Raw genomic sequence first — 12,269 nt, 5'->3', positions numbered from 1 at the left:
TTCTATGAATGTACAGATACACATTCACACACAGAGAGAAATAGGGATGGATGACTCTGCAATGTTGGTTTCTCTCAATTTCTAATTTCCCCCATCTTAATTCAGTTCTACACATTTCCATAGGAAATGGCAATTTTTAAAAAGCCTCCTGGAAATCTGTGAACATTTAAGTGCAAATTTCTCCTAATATACAGATTTTAGCATGCAATTTTCACTGATAATTTTTTTTTCATTGAATTTTTGCTAATATAGTGCATTTTGTGTTATTTTCACCAATATATGCATTTTTTGCCACGTTGTTCAATTGGAGAACTGTGCCACAAAATTTGGAGAAGTGTGAATTTGAAGAATAGATGTGCTTCCTGTATAGGTTAAAGAAATGTGGATCAGGTAGTTTTTCATTAAATTCCAAATCTGTTGAATTTCTCCCACATCCCTAAATGGCAGGAGCTGTTTCTCCTCAGATGACTTTTGAAACCTCTCCCCTGATCTTTCCTTCTCCTCTTCCTCACGATGGTGGGAGGAAGTAATCAGCTAATTAATGCTGTCCAGATGGAGGGTCAGTCAGGGACAGCTAATGCGCTGGTGTTTGTTGTCTCTTTTTAAAGCCATGCAAACATTCGTGAAACTAATGCTAGTTGATCCTCTGCCTGCCATCCTCTATGTGCCATTTATTTCCTTAAGGTTTACTCAGGTAACCATCTGGCTTAATGGGAAAGGCATTAATGAACACGCCATAAGAAGGTTCATTCATTGAGAACAGAACATTGCCCGGGCTTCATTCACCTCAGTTTGCAATTTCACTAACTTTAACACAAAGAACCATGGCAGTTCAAAGTACAATAACACCACAAGCCTGATTTTATTTGGGTTTTCTGGCTTCCCAATCTCTAGAGTTTTATTTTAAGATGATATGATGTCATGGACGGGCTGGACACAGAGGGGTGGGGGGAGGAAGCAGTTGGGAAAGCCCCAGGGGAAGAAGGCTCAGAGTCCAGGGATTGGTGGAGGGACAACAATGAGTGGTCAGAGGGAGAAGACTGGGAGGAGGGGGAAGCTGAAGGGGCAACGGGGCTCAGTGAGCAGGGACAGACTGTGACAGAAAGGAGTCCAGAATCCGAGGCAAAGGCAGGAGAGGAGGGAAACCAAGAGGCAGTAGTGAGGCAAGCTAGTGAAGATAATAATAATAATTATTATTATTATTATTATTATTATTATTATTATTATTATTATTTATTATTTATACCCCGCCCATCTGGCCGGGTTCCCCCAGCCACTCTGGGCGGCTTCCAACAAAACATTAAAATACAGAAATCAAACATTAAAAGCTTCCCTAAACAGGGCTGCCTTGAGATGCCTTCTAAAGGTCTGGTAATTGTTGTTCTCTGTGACCTCTGGTGGGAGGGCATTCCACAGGGTGGGTGCCACTACTGAGAAGGCCCTCTGCCTGGTTCCCTGTAACTTGGCTTCTCGTAGCGAGGGAACCGCCAGAAGACCCTCGGTGCTGGACCTCAGTGTCCAGGAAGAACGATGGGGGTGGAGACGCTACTTCAGGTATACTGGACCGAGGCCGTTTAGGGCTTTAAGGGTCAACACCAACACTTTGAATTGTGCTCGGAAATGTACTGGGAGGAGGAAGAGATTTAGGTAGCTGTGGGAAGGTGGGGATCTTCAGCCTCCACAACTGCCCCATAGGGACAAGGCCTACCAAGAAGAGTTGCTGTGCTCATTAGGCCAGACTTACCTGAGCAGGCCTAGTTCCTGCCAATAAAAAGCGAACTTACATACCCCATGTGATTGATTGATTGATGGATTGATTGATTGCTGGCTGGCTCTCTGACACATATGCCATTCGAAGGTGATTGCCACCTTGGCTGGAAACCTTGCTAAATGCACAGAAGTCTTGCTAGAAACACTAAAATACAAATTATTTTCTCTCTCTCTCCCTAAAACAAACATTCAAAACCTTCATTTCACCTACTAATGTGCTATTTTTTAAAAGAAGGGTATGAAAGAAGCATGTTGTTAGGAAAAGGTCTTTTTGATCTGATCCAGGGGTCCCCAAACTAAGGCCCGGGGGCCAGATACGGCCCAATCGCCTTCTAAATCTGGCCCGCGGACGGTCCGGGAATAAGCATGTTTCTACATGAGTAGAATGTGTCCTTTTATTTAAAATGGATCTCTGAATTGAATCATACCAAAGCTGCCTTAACACTGCAGTTTTCCATGAAGCAAATCCTCCTTCCCCAACACTCGTATACAGGTGCTCAGGTTGACATTGCCGTCACTTTTTCAAGGAATTGCCTGCTACTTGTCACTGTTCCTTCCCCACAGAAAAATAACACAGTGAAAATGAGCCCTGCTCACGCATTTGATACCCACAGATACCAAACATGTGGAGAACCTCTCTGGAACTAGCAACCTGCCAGCTCCACCCCATAGACATCAATATACATGCCAACCACACCACCCAGCCAACACACGACTGCCATCAGTCTGAAGAGGGTCTATGTGCATAGAGATGTACATTTGTAGGGCTCCTGCATGGGGATGCAAACTCTTGTTCCATCCATATTCATGCCCCCATGGAGGGAACACCAGGTGTTACATCAGAAAAGAGGAACCTTTGGCCCTGCAGATGCTGGCCTCCAGAGATAATGCGGGTTGTAGTCCAGCAACATCTGGAGGGCCACAGGTACCAATTTTTGGTGTTACATCTATTTTCACATAAGGCTGGCCACATGACCGCCAGGGGCATGGCTGATGCGCAGAACGGTATCTATGGGGTGGAGCTCGGCCATTTGTGCTTGAGATCTTGTACTTGAAGATGACTATCTTCCACTCATTATCCAACCTGCTAGAACAGGGTTTCCCAAACTTGATTCTCCAGCTGTTTTTGGACTACAGTTCCCATCATACCTAACCAATGGACCTGCTAGCTAGGGATTCTGGGAGTTGTAGTCCAAAAGCAGGTGTAGACCCAAATTTGGGAAACCCTGCTCTAGATTACACGGAGGGGCATGAGAAGCATGGGTACTCCTCTTTCAGTGTAATTCCATATAGATCACTTCTACCTATCAAAAGATCTGCATATTGAAACAGGTCCCCAACATGGCTCTTGTGTATAACAAAATACCCTATTACAGCAGTGTTAGTCTGGGGGGGGGGGGAGAGAGAGAGAGAACAGTAGCCAAAAAGTAATGAAGAGAGCTGTGGCACTTTAAAGATTTGGGCATTTATTGTGGCCTAAGCCCACAAAAGCTTGTGCCACTTATGTTAGCTTGAATCATAAGTGCAGACTATGTTGGGCCCTAGGTGCCCAGGCAACCACAAAATTTAAATGAAGGGGCTGCCCCCCCCCCAATTCCACGTGGCGGTGTGTGCACCCTGTGGGGCATGTGAATGTCATGTTGGCACGCCCCTGCAATTTGTGCAAGTGACATCAGCACACCACAGGCATGCCGACATCACATGGGCAAATGCGCATGCCCCGGTCACCCACTGTCACAGGGGCTAGGTGGCACGCCTGGCCCGAATATATGAGGATCGACAACTACCCAGTAGCTGGCAACCACTTCCTGAGGACAGTATAAAGCAACAAGGTGAACTATAGGACATTTCCCAAGTAAACTTGAACTTTAAGCTAAATATAGAGGAGGGAGAAAGGTGGTTTTCTGCTGCTCCAGAGAAGCAGACACGGAGCAATGGATTCAAACTACAAGAAAGAAGATTCCACCTAAACATTAGGAAGAACTTCCTGACAGTAAGAGCTGTTTGGCAGTGGAATTTTCTACCAAGGAGTGTGGTGTAGTCTCCTTCTTTGGAGGTCTTTAAGCAGAGGCTTGACAGGCATATGTCAAGAATGCTTTGATGGTGTTTCCTGCTTGGCAGAGGGTTGGACTGGATGGCCCTTGTGGTCTCTTCCAACTCTATGATTCTATGAAATACTGCACATTGCTTTGTATTTCAGAACCTTTCTAAGTCCAACCTTGTACATTGTTTCTAGAATGGAATAATCCTTCCTATACATCATCTTGTATCCCAAAGCAGCAGTTACTGCCTTAGAACCTCCATGAATACAGATTAGCTGCCCTCCCTACCAGTTCTAGCCTTGACTACCAACTCTTCATCTTCCTATAGCCCTGCCCAATATCGATCACTTGGCACTGTAAGGGAAATTCCATTAGCGCCAGTTACCATAATAAATCATGGCCAACCGGCACTAATACTGATTACAATTTTAGCTAATCTTCATTAGTGGTTATTAGCATATAGTCACAACCAGTAAATCATAACTACCGATTTGGCATAAAGACCAGAATAGCCCACATAAGTTTTATGCTATGAAGCCTGCAACTTCCAACCAGTATTAGTTATTATTATGTAGTCAGCTTGCTTGGCTGCCTGCATTGCACCATCATATAGAGACATCACTTGGCTTTGATACCTTATGGGAAAGCCTTAGGTTAAAGCACCAAGGGTATAAAGGAGAAGCAGGATATACCCACTTTGCGGAGGGGTGAGATAATATGTACACAAAAAATAGCTGCTTACCCTTTCTGCACTGTGTCTTCTCAGAGATCCATATGGTATTTTGAAGAGAAATTTTCGGCTTCTGGTTGGTGTCACGGCTGCCTGTACCACCATAGTGCAGTGCAAATCTCTCTCTCTCTCTCTCTCTCTCTCTCTCTCTCTCTCTCTCTCTCTCTCTCTCTCTCTCTCTCTCTGTGTGTGTGTGTGTGTGTGTGTGTGTGTGTAAATGTCTCTGTGTGTGAGAGAATGAATGATCAGCCCAAAGAAATTTCCTCTGGGATGACTTAAGGAGTTCCCAGTTTTCAAATAACAAATGGCTCAGTGGGTTGGTTGTTTTCTCCCCGCAAAAAAAAAAGAAACCAAACCAACTAACAAAAAACTTTAGACCATGAGTCAATCTGTGGCTTGTTTGAAGTAGAGAGGGGAGGGAGAAGCCCACCCCCTTCACAGCATGCTTCAAGCAGCGTATCTTTAGCTCTGGTTATATTTCTCCCAGCATAAAAAGACTGCTGTGCCACAGAGGTGGAAACATTCTGCTTCTGGGGGGATTGTTCTAAAAATGTCAGCCTCGGTTCTTATAGCTACAGATGGTAACCAGGTCAGTTGTCTAATCAAAGCTATATCAGACTTCTTTATACATGCCACCATGTGACTGCAGACCCCTTCTGGTTTGCTCTATAGCTGATCACATGTTATCCTCCCAAACAATATCTGGTGTATCACCATCTGGTGTGGAGATTAATGTGAAATCCTATGTTCAGGTTTTGCTTCCTTCCAGACATGAGAGAGCAGGATAGCACACAGAGCAATCAGGCTGGGAACAAAAAGACACCAGCCTGCTCAAGACCACAGGAACGGCTTAGGGAGCTGGGTATGTTTAGAATGGAGAAGAGAAGATTAAGGGGTGATATGATAGCCATGTTCAAATATATGAAAGGATGTCATATGGAGGAGGGAGAAAGATTGTTTTCTGCTGCTCCAGAGAAGCGGACACGGAGCAATGGATTCAAACTTCAAGAAAGAAGATTCCACCTAAACATTAGAAAGAACTTCCTGACAGTAAGAGCTGTTCGGCAGTGGAATTTGCTACCAAGGAGTGTGGTGGAGTCTCCTTCTTTGGAGGTCTTTAAGCAGAGGCTTGACAGGCATATGTCAGGAATGCTTTGATGGTGTTTCCTGCTTGGCAGGGGGTTGGACTGGATGACCCTTGTGGTCTCTTCCAACTCTATGATTCTATGATACAGTAAAATGACCCCACTTAGCAGCCATGTATGTACAGTAGAGACCACAACCAGCTTGATAAAGACCTTTTTTTGCTGCCTACCTGCCTGGCAGTTGCACCAAATCTAGGGGGTGGAGGTGTCTTCCTCGCCCTCAATATCTGTTTGAAGGGGGCTCAGCCCTCCCCCAATACTGAAGGGTTCAGTCATCACAGAAGGCTGCAATGGCCTGCACAGCATTGGGAGACGTGTGTGACGTCATGTGTTACACGCATGACATCACCCACCCACCCCACATGCCCCCTCAATCTTGGGGGCAACCCAGTGCCGCTGCTGCCTGGGATGTAGTTATGAAGGAATGTCAAGTAACTGGAATGACACACTACTTGGCTGGAGAGCTCCATTCAGGACCAATGGTGGGTCACCGTTCTGTAGGCCTGCTACAAAGCCTAAATCAGTGAAGAGTTCAGCACTCTTCCACTTTGTGGAAGACAGAATGACTCCTGAGAATCACAACGTTTGCCAAACTAAATACCTGGTTTAATGCAGAGCTGGAAAGATTTTTGGGTCAAAAACTAAAAAGCCATCAGGGTGGGGGGAAATGCAGTAATGTAATATACAAGCCCGCTGTTTCAAACAAAGATCTGGCTGGCATAACTGCACACACATTAAAAGGCATTAAAGGAAAAAAAGCAGCAGCTTGATGTGGGAAATTCCAAATATTAAAACAATCAGCCTTTGTTCATAATTAGTTCCATATGTGCACTGCAAATTGAGTCAGTGTATGTGTGTGAGGGGGGAGGAGGAAGGGAGGGGAAAGCCAAGCCGGAAAGGATGGAAATGGCTTCAGCATGACTGATTCATATAGATTCATTTAAAAGTCTAGGTTTAAGGTTACATTGTTGGCCTTGAAAATGAAAACAGAGATTTCTTGGTTGTTGTAGTGTGTTTTTTTTTTTTATAAAAAAAATCTATCTCCTATGACAACTGCCTTCCTTTTGGAAGCACAGCATTCAGGGGCAGATGTTGCTTGCTTCTGCATGGGCTGACCTAACATAATCCCCCCCCCCTGGATCCACATAATTGTATGTTCACAGGTGGAACAGGGAGCAAGACTGTGATTACTCTCTCTTTTTCTGGGACAATGGGAGTACTTTTTCCTCACTAACATGACAATAACTCTGATCTAGCTTGAAAACTGCAAATATAATGAACGAAGGGGGGAGGGGAGCCTGTTCATTCCCAAGACTAGCCCCTTCCCCAGTTCCATACAAGTCATGGAATAAGTTACATTGACCAGGCTGCATTGCAAGTTGCTTCTGGGCCACTCAATTTCACTCTTAAATGAAATACATTTATTTATTTTTAAGAGCAACTTGAGAGCAACAGGGCTTTTGTTTCAGCCAGAACTCTCAGGTAGGTGCTATTGCCATTCTAAGACAATAAGGGAGGCATTCGTGGTGAGTTCTGGTACCTCTTTTTCTGGGGGGGGGGGAAATAGCACTGAGCGCAACCATTCTTTGACATAAGTGCAGCTCTAAAGCACTCCGGTCATGGGATCGTGGATGTGTTTCTCATGCTGACACTAACCACTAGGCACCCGTGACAGCTGCATAAAACTCTAAACATCTGCTCATATTAACTTTTAACAATGCCAACTATTTTAAATGAATGGATGTACTTCAACAAAGTGCATTAAACTGTCTTAATTTCAGAGTTGAAACCCTTTTTTGTCCTTAGCTGAAAACAAGGGTCTCTGGATCCCAGCTCTACCACTAAAATGAGCCAGCCCCGCTTCTGTAGACCCCAAATAACCCCCATGAGTTATCTTACGGTTTTTGTGTGAGATAAAACTTGGATACTAAGGCAGAAGTTGAAGAAACAAGAAACGATTAATAATACAGAGTAAAGTTGGTAAAACAAATGATTTGCCGGGGGATGAAGTTCTTTCAGGGAACAGTTAACTTAATAAATCTAGCGGGTGTTTCAGGCTTCTAAACAAGGTAGTAAACACGCAGCTTCTTTTCAACTTCAGCTGCTTATTTTCAGTTAATACTCTTCAGTTTGATGTTACAGGTTTCCAGCCTAGATGGTCGCTGCTCAGCTTCTCTCCCGTTATTTCACCTCAGTTCCTTCACTTAGTGGTTGTGTATCTGACGAAGTGTGCATGCACACGAAAGCTCATACCAAAATAAAAACTCAGTTGGTCTTTAAGGTGCTACTGAAGGATTTTTTTTATTTTGCTTCGACTCAGACCAACATGGCTACCTACCTGTAACTGGTTAACACCTCCTACAGCTCCTAAACAAGGGGAGGGGGAACTTTCCATCAGTTTCCCAACCTTTTCTCACTGCCACTCCTGAGGTACTTCCATCCCAGGGGACCCAGGGGTCCCCCACGCCCCTCTTAACTGGTCTGGGAGCTTCACTGTCTAGAGCAGGCATAGGCAAGCTCGGCCCTCCAGATGTTTTGGGACTACAACTCCCATCATCCCTGACCACTGGTCCTGTTAGCTAGGGATCATGGGAGTTGTAGTCTCAAAACATCTGGAGGGCTGAGTTTGCCTATGCCTGGTCTAGAGGATCTCTCCTCTTCTGACTGACAGGAGACCCAAGGAGACTTTATCCTCACAGACTCTACTTCTCCTTGTTCAAACTCTGCCTTCCCGTTACTCCTGTCTGAATACTCTCCCAAGATACTAGATACTCAGTCTTTGTATCTAAGCTCAGAGAGTCCTTTCTCTAGCTGTGCCTATTCTCCTCCTCAGAGTGGATGTTCCACACACAGACCAGAACCAAAATCTGCAACTCTCCCTTAGACTACAGTATTGGCTTCTCTCTGCTTTTATTCTCCCTGGCTCCACCCCCTTCTGACTAAGCTGTCTTGGCATCCAATCAGAGAGAGGCACTAGCCCTCTGGTGGAATTCTGTGGCACTGCAGCCCCAGGCTCTGGTCTGGCTCAGCTGTCTGTCACAATGAGCTTCAGAAGCATTTGTGCTACTTGTACAATGAATGGACCCCAGCAGTAAGTGTCACTCATAATAGTATATTGGAAGGTGGCCCTCCTGAACCCCACCAAGCCTATTGAGGTCTCCCCAACCCAGTAGATCCAAATGGATTTCTAAGCGCCTTGATTTCTTAAGTCATGGCAGCTGTAATCCATTCCTATACAGTGGTACCTTGGTATTCGAATGGCTTGGCTCCCGAACAAATCAGCTCCCGAACCTGGAAGTAAGTGTTCCGGTTTGTGAACGTTTTTTCAGAAGTGGAATGTCTGACACGGCTTCAGCTTGAGGGCAGGAAGCTCCTGCAGCCAATCGGAAGTCAAGCCTTGGTTTTCGAATGGTTTCAGGAGTCGAACGGACTCCCGGAACAGATTAAGTTCGAGAATCAAGGTACCACTGTATTGGGAACTGAACTGAACGATAATAACTGCAAGAAGCACTTTATTTAAAATAAAATAAATAGGCCCTGAAAGTTAATGCTTTGGAAAGCTGAGCACTCAAACAGAAACTATGTTGCAAAGGTACTTTGCGTGAAACAACTGCTGCTGCCTCTCCTTTTGGGATTAAAAGTTTAAGGCTGGATATGGACAAAAGCTCTTGGTATAATAGAGAAATCTATTGCATCTATTGTTGCTTCAGTCTACAGACACATTTGCTTTGCCCCACATTTCTTTTGTCTCTGCCCTAAATGATTTTGCATGTTTTTAAAATGACCAAAACTTCCTGACCTGACAATGGGCAACGGTGCTTCTCTCACTCCACCTAGAGTTGTCTGGAAAAGCAATTACTTGTCTCAATCCAGAATGGAGTTTGGGGGTAGCCCTTCACGTCTTGGCAGATTGGAAGGGAAGAAATTCAAAGGGATGTGAACGATCACTTCTAATTCACCTTTTCTATTCAATTTCAAAAGCAAGGGGGACAACAGACCTACAGAGTAACACAACTTTGGACTAATAGACGGAGAAAAGCCTGTCTCTCATATTCATTTGCATTGTCCATCACCCACCCACCCATGTGCAGACCTGCCAGTTACAGTCTATTCATCCAAATGGTGCCACTATAGCACTCTCAAAGAGCCACAGATTCTATGCCTGCAATGCAGGGTAAATGCATGCCGAGCAATAAATGAAAGGGTTTTTTTTCTAGACAAGAGTAACTGTGATTGCCAGGCTATTGCTTGCTCTTTGCTTGGATCTATCGCCTTCTCAGAACTTTTGCTAACTGTACCTCGGTAATTGCTGAAAGCATGAATTTTTGCTTGCTGCAATTCATTAGTGTTGGTTGAGAAAGACCTGAGTTTCATATAAACAGCTGCTTGCAGGAAGTCATTTGTATGGGCAATCATGACTTTTATTAGTCCTGCAAAACCCATCAATGAGACAGAGTATATTTCAGTGTCATTTACAGACTCATTCCCATTAACAATTTATGCATCTACAGCCCATTTCTCTCTCTTTCTTCTAAGAACTCAAAGTAACAAACACTTCAGAGGTCTGGTGCCCAAATGCTCATTGCCATCTATCTCCATTTGCCTATATGAAATCCTTTTCTTCTTGGACTTTCCAGCATATCCAGGCTTTGATGAAAGTTAATTAAAGAATAAAATTGGATGCAGGACTAGGAAAGTCAGTGTTCCTGTTGTTGCAGCAAATAGATACGTAAATCTTTAGTTTTGCACTGTGACAGAGGGGAAATTGTTGTTACTTCAAAAAATTGGATTGAATGGGTGGAACTCATAGGCCATGCTTGATGGTAATTGTGTGAGGGGAGAACGAGTGAACAGGGCTCAGAATTGACCAGTGTACCCCTGGGGAACCATAGGCCTTAATTTATTGGGGGCTCGTTCATTCATACTTCCCAAAAGGAAGTACTGTGCTAATGCCCAGGAAAGCCAGAATTATTTGCTCTGAGAGGCACCAAGGAGTCTGTGATTCATCCATTGAGTGTGGAGGCAGAGATGTCTCTTCAGGGTTCAGCAGATGAGACGCAAGCTCTAGTGCTACTGAATTCATATGAGAAGTGTTGGGGTTGGAGCCATCTCTCCTCCTTGGGGCTTCTGTTGTAGGAATCATAGAATCATAGAGTTGGAAGAGACCACAAGGGCCATCCAGTCCAACCCCCTGCCAAGCAGGAAAAACCATCAAAGCATTCCTGACCGATGGCTGTCAAGCCTCTGCTTAAAGACCTCCAAAGAAGGAGACTCCACCACACTCCTTGGTAGCAAATTCCACTGCCGAACAGCTCTTACTGTCAGGAAGTTCTTCCTAATGTTTAGGTGGAATCTTCTTTCTTGTAGCTTGAATCCATTGCTCCGTGTCCGCTTCTCTGGAGCAGCAGAAAACAACCTTTCACCCTCTTCGATATGACATCCCTTTATATATTTGAACATGGCTATCATATCACCCCTTAACCTTCTCTTCTCCAGGCTAAACATGCCCAGCTCCCTAAGCCGTTCCTCATAAGGCATCGTTTCCAGGCCTTGGACCATTTTGGTTGCCCTCTTCTGGACATGTTCCAGCTTGTCAGTATCCTTCTTGAACTGTGGTGCCCAGAACTGGACACAGTACTCCAGGTGAGGTCTGACCAGAGTGGTACTATTACTTCCCTTGATCTAGATGCTATACTCCTGGAGGACTCTACATCTGAGGATTCCTGGTCCATATTCCTCAATATGGGACCATTATTTCATTCCCTATCCAGACTCTTGGGAACCAGACAGAATCATTTTGGAGATGTGGTCCATAGCCTGCCAGGTGGCTATTTCTACACCAAACCTTCTGGTTGAATTTAATATCTTGAAAGATTGGACCTAATTGGGAACTGAAGGAATGCTGCCTCCTGTTCTCGGAGTTCCCAGAGTTTACAAATCAGCAGTTTTCCCAATAGATTTTACTGTAGTTAGCAGCCTTGGGCATTTTTCATGTAAAGATAGATATAAATGTAACTAACATGCTAAGGGCAAGATTCAGACTAGCAGTCCCACTAGTGGAAGCCCATGCAAGAGCCTCTGTGTCTGCAGCTCCCCCCTCCCCCCTCTGTGTTCCATGCGCTGCTGGAATTGGCTCAATGGGGTTGGGGGGGAATCCTCAGAAAGGTGTGCAGGAGGAAGCCTGGCAGGCTGAAAAGCTTTTGCTTGAGGAAGGATTGTTACAGTGCTGCTCTGAAAATGATGCAGGAGAAATAACTGGAAGTTAACTGTTCCTTTTGTTTCACTCACATGCTGAATTTTGTAAATGCACCTCATTGGATCAATCTGATGAATTTTTGAATCTATTTAACCATGATCTAAAGGAAGCTAGACTTTGATCACTCCTCAGCATGTGCTTCAGTGAATGTGATTAAATGAATCTGAATCTGACATGTGGGAGCCTATTTACAGGTAATATTTGCCAAGGTGTCATTGCATGGGCTTTTCTCCCATCATAAATTATTTTATTAGAATTAGAGAGCCTTGCAAAATTCCACTAATTTTGGGCATGTGTAGTTTCACTTGCTCAGTCCTGGTCTCTCT

At 44.5% G+C, this 12,269-nt stretch overlaps 1 protein-coding gene across 5 annotated transcripts in view; it reads right to left on the bottom strand.

The window, feature by feature from the left end:
- FRMD4A (FERM domain containing 4A) overlaps nucleotides 1-12,269 on the bottom strand; it is a 413,482-nt gene that overhangs the window by 268,482 nt on the left and 132,731 nt on the right. Inside the window, exon 1 of one of the 5 annotated variants that reach the window (XM_035127380.2) lies at nucleotides 4,555-5,626. The exons of 3 other annotated variants lie outside the window; for them this stretch is intronic. In XM_035127380.2, coding sequence (XP_034983271.1) covers nucleotides 4,555-4,647 — 93 coding nt within the window. In that variant the 5' untranslated portion in view covers nucleotides 4,648-5,626. Of the gene's footprint in view, nucleotides 1-4,554; nucleotides 5,627-12,269 lie in introns of those variants that run through there. One more of the 5 variants, XM_035127378.2, reaches the window with a different exon arrangement.

Source organism: Zootoca vivipara, chromosome 10 (genome assembly GCF_963506605.1).
Source record: "Zootoca vivipara chromosome 10, rZooViv1.1, whole genome shotgun sequence".
Classification (NCBI taxonomy): Eukaryota; Metazoa; Chordata; class Lepidosauria; order Squamata; family Lacertidae; genus Zootoca; species Zootoca vivipara.
Note: the sequence above shows the minus strand (reverse complement) of the source record. Positions and strands in the feature narration are given on the sequence as shown.